At 38.9% G+C, this 8,789-nt stretch overlaps 1 protein-coding gene across 1 annotated transcript; it reads right to left on the reverse strand.

The window, feature by feature from the left end:
* Nucleotides 1–3,953: 3,953 nt before the first annotated feature.
* On the reverse strand, nucleotides 3,954–4,707 carry LOC108829280 (uncharacterized). Its single transcript, XM_018602946.1, has 2 exons — nucleotides 4,267–4,707; nucleotides 3,954–4,160 (listed from the first exon to the last, which is right to left on the reverse strand). Exons 1-2 carry the CDS (start codon nucleotides 4,705–4,707, stop codon nucleotides 3,954–3,956), a joined length of 648 nt encoding a protein of 215 aa, XP_018458448.1.
* Nucleotides 4,708–8,789: the final 4,082 nt, after the last annotated feature.

Consider the following 8,789-nt stretch of genomic DNA (forward strand, 5'->3'; position numbering starts at 1 on the left):
TCCTTAGTGTATGTTACTGCTTGGTGTCGAAGCAGTGTTTGAAGTAGTTCATAATGGAGTCCGATGTGGACTTAGTTTTATGGCATTGGAGTTGATGTTCTGTGTGGTGGAGTTAGCCATCGTGTGGAGCTCGTGGTGAGCGTGTGATGCGTTGAAGATAACGTGCTCTTGGTGTCACTGGTGTGCGTTAGGTGCTGACGTACTTGGTGAAGTACTTCCGAGAAGTGGACAAGATTGAAGCATAGACTCAGGGGGAGTTTGTCTATAAGGCTTGACATTTAAGCATCTGTGTTTTAGCTTAGTATGCAATCAAGCAGGGGGAGAATGGTGACGTTCTGGTACAAGGAGTGCATATCTCGTGAGGGAGAAGAGTATGGTGGATGACGTCCTGATGTAGATTGTGCTTATCTCATGGGGGAGAAAAGCATGGTGTGGTGCACATCCCGTGGGGGAGAAAAGCACAATTAGCATGGAAGCTTCCAGGTGGGAAACATGGTTGTTGAACCAGAACGGTATTGTGCTTGATTGGCACACAAAGCTAAAAGGGGGAGATTGTTGATGTAAAATGTCAACCCTGAAGTAGTCGCTGACGTAGTTGCTGAAGGAGACGTCTTGTTGAGTGATGAAGACCATGTGGAGTCGAGATGCTGAGCTGGAGTCAACAGACTTGGAGAGCAAGAGAGTATCTTGAAGATATGGAAAGAGGAATAAACTTGAGAAGCAAGTTTATGACTTAAAAGAAAAGGAATAAGTGTATTCCAAGAAAAGGAAAGTTGCACTTATTGTTATGGAAAATGTCCATATCGTGGAGAATAATATAAAATAGCTATGGAGTCGTCTGTATGAAGACAGAGACACAGAGGCTGAGTTTATAGAGAGAGAGAAGCTCTTGGAAGTGTTCTGAGTTGTGCTGAAGCAGTGGCTGAAGTACTTGACGAAGGAGATATATAAGCGGTGTAGCTTAGGAATCTTTCAGTAGCGTGTGTTAGGGTGTTAACACTAGACGTGTAAAAGCTGAATTAAGCAGATCTTGTAATAGATTGTTTAAAGAAGATTCTAATAAAGCATAGTGGTTGTTTGTTTTGTTGTGTGTCTCGGTTTACTTTCTGCAGTACTATTGGGGTGCCCCTTTTGTTCCAACAAACATTCGAGAAGGAACGTCGTCCATGATTAATCACAGCTCCATCACTATCCCGTAATACCCACGATGCTCCATAGTTGACAGCCGAATTACGCCATGAAGATCCAACATTACACTTTAAGAAACCCAGCATCGACTTAGACCATATGGAGAAAATGTTTAGATTTGTACCTGGCTTATTCAATAATGTTTCCTTCTCTGTAATGGAGAACCAAATCTCTGCATCTTCAAAAAATTTAGCAACAATGGATCTAGCATCACGTTTCACATTTTCAAAGATAAGCACATTGCGTGCTTTCCATAACTGCCACAGGAGCCACGGAATAGCCTTAGGAGTTGAGACAGAATTGACGAGTCTACAATGCATCTAAGTAGATGATGCATATTCAGAAAAATTGAATTCGTTGAAAAACCCATAGGAGGCAGTGGAATGTTTGCTTTAGCCCAGACCTGCAATGCGTGCTGACAAGTAAAAAGAGCATGACATTGATATGAACCAAAAAGCTTACTTCCTTTTAACCTAATCTCTCTTAGAGATTAAGTTAATTCTTGGAATATTGTCTATTATTAATAATATGAAACCCTTATATAGGGATACAACTTTGTAGAATATGAAAAACTCTTAACTTAACATAGAATGGAGAATTTCAAAACCAATTATTAAATATAAAATAACTAAAACTCTTAATGTAAAATATCCTAATCTATCTAACCATAGTCATATATCATTATCCCCTCCTTCCAATCAGAGCTTGTCCTCAAGCTCCAACTAATGATAAGCACAAGAATCATTACATTACCATAGCAATGTATTTGCTGTCCAAACTGATTGTCATGCTCTGCCATAGACCGTGACAGAAACTGCACTTGATCACCGCAACAGTTTACTTTCTTTGTTGAGGTATCACATATTTGAATTGAAAGCTTGCAAAGCGTATTCAAGTCTGATTTTTTTATTTTTGTCGCCATATCTTCCTGCAACATAGTTTCCTCCTCACAGACTTTCTCCTCATGAATTTTTTCTAGCACTGTCTTGGACTGCTCGCATGCTTCTTCGTGGACAGCAGCAAACGTCTCCATAGCTAGCATTGATGCTTGTTTTTTCATCCTCTCTTGCTTCAACTCTTCTTTAATGCTCTTCGCAATCTCCATTATCTCACCAAGTATTGCAATCATGTTGTCAAAACTCATGTTATCACAACTAATGATCGTTCGGCTCTGATACCAAATTGATATGAACCAAAAAGCTTACTTCTCTTTAACCTAATCTCTCTTAGAGATTAAGTTAATTCTTGGAAGCTTGTCTATTATTAATAATATGAAACCCTTATATAGGGATACAACTTTGTAGAATATGGAAAACTCTTAACTTAACATAAAATGGAGAATTTCAAAACCAATTATTAAATATAAAATAACTAAAACTCTTAATGTAAAATATCCTAATCTATCTAACCATAGTCATATATATATCAAAACTACCCTAATCTTGTAGTCATACTCTATAACATCAGTTGGTATCAGAGCAGCGTTTCTTTGATTTCTCAATCGAAGAACGATTCTGGATGTCATGGTGAGTATTAGCATCTACCCTATTCTGGACGAAAGTCCTTTTGTTGAGAGAGAAGAGAACCATGAGATCTATCGAGAGATTTATGGTGATCCGATCTACGATATCTATGAAGATGATGTCTGTGTTGTCCGTGCAAAATTCGTGCGAGACGAGTTCTGTGCAAAATTCGGACGAGACGATTTCCGTGCAAAATCTGGGCGAGACGAGTTCCGTGCAAAATACGGACAAAATCATATCGACGAAGATTTTGTGAAATCTTTTGATAATCTGATGCATGCAAATCTTGTGCAAAAACGGATTTATGAAGATTCATGTTACAAACAGATCCGTGCAAAAATCGTGCAAAGAAGCTATTGAAGATTCGAGGAAGAGTTTTTGGTGGAAAACGTTTTGGATCCAGAGAGTACGATCAAGATTCGAGGACGAATCTTCTCCAACCCGGAGAGAATGATGCAGAGAATATTTAGGAATATTCTAGATATTTTAATATTTGATGTTTTATTTATTATTAAGATAATTACATTAATTGTTTTAGGGTTTTCATGGTTTTCTTATATATAGCCGTTTAGGCTTTAGTTTGTATTCAGATTATGATTTGATTAATAAAAGGAGTTTTCCGAAAGAGGTTTTGATAAACCATTGAGAAGAGTATTCTCAAACCTTAAGAGCTTTTAATTAAAGCACTGTGAAAAATATTCACAAACCCTAGTTTCCGGGTATTCTCAGAATCAACAGATCTAGTCTTATCCCAAGAAAATTCCGCAAATTGATATGAACCAAAAAGCTAACTTCCTTTTAACCTAATCTCTCTTAGAGATTAAGTTAATTCTTGGAAGCTTGTCTATTATTAATAATATGAAACCGTTATATAGGGATACAACTTTGTAGAATATGGAAAACTCTTAACTTAACATAAAATGGAGAATTTCAAAACCAATTATTAAATATAAAATAACTAAAACTCTTAATGTAAAATATCCTAATCTATCTAACCATAGTCATATATCAGACATATAGTTTCCGGAGCATCGCCACAAAATTTACACGACAAGTTAACGAAGACTCCTCGCGAATTCAGTTTCGATGCAACTTCCAATGCTCCAGCAAGTGTACGCCACAAAAAATATCGAATCTTAGGGGTAGTTGGTACCTTCCACAGTTTGGCCCATAACGCTTTTTCGATCGGAGATTCTGGGTTATCTATTGGAATCTGGTTTTCCGGAGTTCCGATAGAAAGCGCTATCCACTTTTAGAGGAGTAAGCACCTGAGTTGGGAAATCCCCAAATGTAAACATCATTTAAGATCCTTGAGGTTTTGAGATTCAGAATCATTGCAGCATCTTTTTCCACAAAGAGAGACTCTACTTTATCAACAATCCAGTTACCAGAATTCGGATCAATAAGCTCATCAACAGTCCGTAGTGAATCTGCTTTGAAGTAGGTCCCCTGCAAATATCTTCCAAATCTTTTAGGTATAACTGCATGTAAAGAAAAGGTTCTTGCAAGTCTCTTCATCTTCGTTGCAGAGCACACACAATGCATTGATCCCAACGTTCCACATATGCATTCCATCTCCCGTTTGTAGTCTGTTGCCCACAGTAATTCTAGCCAAAAATGAGTATTTGGGAGTCGAGTTAGTGAACCAGATGCCTTTACTCCAGTTACAGACTTGGTGACTGTGTCGAAGAAGCTCCCATGTTCTCTTGGTAGAGAATCTATGCGCAAAAATCCCATATGCCTGCTTCCATAAAGCAACGTCATCTCCATGATCCTGATTCATACGAAGCAATTCTATTTCGTTCTCCACCTCATTCAAGATATTAACTATGTGTCTTCTCCTCCGTCGGGGACGTCCAAGAACATCAGATACCAGGGCATTGTCTGTGACACCTAGATCAATGAGACCACGAGTACCCAGAGCTTCCTTCAGACATCCATGTTTGGACCAATTGTCATACCAGAAAGAAGTATGATGGCCATCCCCTACTTTCATTCGCATAAACTGCTTAGCCTGATCTCGATGCTTCAAAAGCTTTCTCCAGAACCAGAGCCTGATAATGTATCTTTATTAACTGGCCAGAAGGATCCCTTTCTGATTAGGTAGCACTGAATCCATCTGACCCAAAGAGTGTCCCTCGCAGAAACAATGCGCCAAATCAGCTTCAAACAGAAAACTGTGTTCATCTCCTTCAAAGGCCTAATTCCCATACCTCCCTCGTTCTTTGGTAAACAAATATCTTTCCAGCTTACTTTTGCTTTCGATGATTTCAACTCAGGCCCCGACCACAGGAAAGCTGAGCAGAGGCTTTCAATCTCCTTCAAACAGCTGCTTGGCAAGGTAAAGGCTTGTAACCAAAGTTGGTCATGCTGGTAATGACAGAGTTTATGAGCTGCAATCAACCAGCATGGGAGAGGAACCTTCCAGTCCAAGAGGACATCCGTTTCCTGATTCTCAACGAGGGGAAGATAATCTGTAATAGTCATGCGCTTCGTGAGCAGGGGAAGACCCAGATAGCGGACAGGGAGCTGACTAGAAGCTAGGGGAAACCTGCTCAAAATATCAGCTTCAGTATCCGGCGAGGTATTGATACCACTCAAATTACCCTAAGGAGTGTATTACTCTCATCAAAATAGGTCAAGTTATAGTACTTAGGGATCGAATCCACAAGGAGCTAAGGCACACACTAGATCTAATAGTTATATGATTAAGCTAGGCTAACAGTAAATAGATTATAAAGCAGTAAATAAAAGAAAACAGTAAACAAGATGAACAATGTAATTGTTCAGCTTGGCAAGGAGCTGTTTGATGGAAGGATGGTAGCTAGATCTAGGGTTTCTATTCAGGTATTGGGGATTATAATGTCAATAGATTCCTAACAAGTTGTTTGCATGATATTATAGAACTCAGCCGCTTAACAATCAGTGATCTCTCACTGGTTAAATAATCTGGATCTCTGGCCTCAACTGTCGTATGTTGACACAGAAAAAGAGTCGATTGATATCCTTTAGAGATATTGATCGATACACCTTTCGCTCGGGGATCGATTCACCTGTCGGGATATCGATCGACGGCTTCTAGATATGCCTAGGCGCGAGCCGATAATGAACACTAGGTCTCAAGGAGGGCGGTTAGCTCTTCTCCAAAGAGACACTAGTTCAAACATATAATTCAAGATATCAAAGATCCTAATGATCTATGCTCTAGTTAGCTACTCTAGAACAAGCATAGAGTTCAATCCATTTGATGAATATCACAACTCAGCAATCTATAGCTTGGGGCTGATCCCACAAGCCTATCTGAACCTTAGATCTAACAGGTGGATCTATTCAGACATGATAGTTGTCACAGAAATCATAGATGAATAGATGAAAATGCAATAGATAAACAAACCAAAAGCAGAGGAGTTCTAGGAGGACTCTGAAGGAGTTCCTCCCTTCTCTCCTAAGAGAAACAATGAAACCAAAAGAAAGCGTAAAGAGCGTCTAAAGCGTAGCCGTCAACAATGGCTTAGAAATAACATAAATAGGATTTCTGGTCGTCAAGGGTATTTTGGTAACTTTGTGGTGACTCTTGGGCTTCAGTCGGTCATGAAATATACTAAGCCCAAATTCTGATGTCCCTCTCGATCGACATGCACTCTGTTGCATCGATCGACATACAATCCTCTTCTCGACAGCTTCCTCTCGCGAGGCAGACTGACCACTCTTCAGTAAAACGGGCATAACTTCTGCTACAGAATGCGGATTGACCTCAGACTGGTGGCATTGGAAAGATAACTCAAAGCTCTATCTTGTGTCAAACGATGGGCTAAATCCAACAGTGGGAAGGTCCCCATAGAGATCTAAACATCTGAATCGTCTGTGCAGTTCTGCACTTTGAAAGACTCCAAAAGACACCAAAATCACCTTATATCTCCAAATCGTCTATGAACCTGTAAATACTCTAAATAGACCCCAATGCATAATAAATAGTATATAAAAAACTTATATACCATGGGTAAAAATGGGTAAAATCCATGGTATATCAACTCCCCCAGACTTACCCTTTTGCTTGTCCTCAAGCAAAACAAACAAGCAGTCTCTCTGAGAGAGGTTTGAAAACAGCAGGGACTCAAAAGATTTTAAAAACTCAGTTCATCATTTCTATAGTAGTGCAAACCAAATCATTAAACATCCTAACCTTAGAAGCACATTATACAATATCCTAGTATAGCAACCAAATTCCACTAGTTCCACAACCTAACAGATCTTGTCTGACAATCCCCTCTACTAACCTCATTTCTCGCACAAAAATAAAAGTGTAGGCTTTACCTTGGGAGTATTGATCAAAAGACACATGGACTCAACTCAAACAAGTTTCCGAACACACAGGTAGTCTTCTCTGATCCTTTCTCCCCTCACCTCTCTTCTCTGAATCTCTTATTAGTTTCAATTTCAACAGGTTTCGATGCCAACACAGGTCATCTAGTCTATCTCATTGACATTGTATTTGTAACTCATACATTTTGACAAAGTGTAGCGAATAATGGGATCACAGGTAATTTACCTATCCCTCGTTTCCACAATGTGTGATCATCCTTTAGATTTAGAATAATGGGGTCGCAAGTAATTTACCTATCCCTCTGCCTCTCAAGAAATCATATCAATCTTTTCTTTATAAACTTAGATCTTGAGATGCCGAAGAGAGAGAAGGAAGGGAACCAGAAACACAAAGACTTTTTACCTTCCAGACTTGCAGGAGGATTCCGATCCAATGTATACCAAGCCCCAAGACAAGCATATAAAGTCAGTATTAGTGTTGGAGGTCAGCTTTGGTTCATTCAAACAATTTCAGCAAGTGCAAACAGAGTTGACAGGTTGATCCACTTTAGTATCTCTAGTACTTCTGCAGTTAGTAAGTCTAAGACTGGTCTAAAGAGTGGTTAGATGACAAGTAGTAAATCGATTAAGATTATATCATCTTCTTGACTCAATAAAAACTTTTTTGAAAACATTTTAAATAAGACACATAAAGTAAATAACCAGTAATCCCCCCAGACTTAAATTACACTGTCTCAGTGTAACACAGTCGGTGGTATGAAAAACATAAAGCATAATTACGAAAGTTAACAAGTTAGAACGATATACCAGCTCGTTGATGTCTGTGTTGATCGACACAATGAAGTATCAATCGATCGTTGAAGATGAAGCGCTGTCGAACGATATCGATATGGTCTCATCGGTCGATGGTTAGAGAGATCGTTTGACACAATGAAGAGACAATCGATCGTTTGATATGAAGTGCTGGCAATCGATATCGAGCTGGTCTCATCGGGCGATGTGATGAGCAATCGTTTACCTGGATCCTTCTTTTTTTTTTTTTCACTAACTAAAATATAATATCAGTAGAACTTCCCCCAGACTTAAATAACACTATAATGGTATTATCAAGTCGGAGATTGGTGAGAAATAAACCATAAGTACTCAATTTAACAAGTTAAAACGAAATACCTGACCGGAATAGATGTTGATCGATGTAAATGTGTTATCATCGGTCGTGGCAGATTTGGTTATGTCGGTCGATATCGACATCTTCTCGTCGGTCGATATTTTGGCAATCGTTTACTCGGCTCCCTTTTCTAAATAGCTAATCTATATTATAATATTAGTACGACCTCCCCTAGACTTAAACAACATTGTTACCAGTGTTATACAGTCTAAGATTGGTGGAAGAATAATAAGGACAATAATTAACAAGGAAGAACAGTATATCAAACTTTGATGTGAATATTGACCAACACAGTTAAGTGGTGATCGATACTCTTGATGCTCTATGGATCAACACAATTAAGTGGCGATCGATCGATGCTATTAATTTTCTGTCGACCGATGCTGCGCAGCCATCGTCGATTCTTGTGGAAACTCATCTTCCTTGATTATATCCCTTGTATTTTACCTAACATAAAACACTAAAATAAAACACTAAAAGTCAGTAACATATAAATATAAAACCAATAATTTTTTTTCGGATAAACAGTGACTCTGCTACAGTAGCGTCGCTACAGTGATCCTGCTACAGTAACCCAGCTACAGTGT

Source organism: Raphanus sativus, chromosome 6 (assembly GCF_000801105.2).
Source record: "Raphanus sativus cultivar WK10039 chromosome 6, ASM80110v3, whole genome shotgun sequence".
Classification (NCBI taxonomy): Eukaryota; Viridiplantae; Streptophyta; class Magnoliopsida; order Brassicales; family Brassicaceae; genus Raphanus; species Raphanus sativus.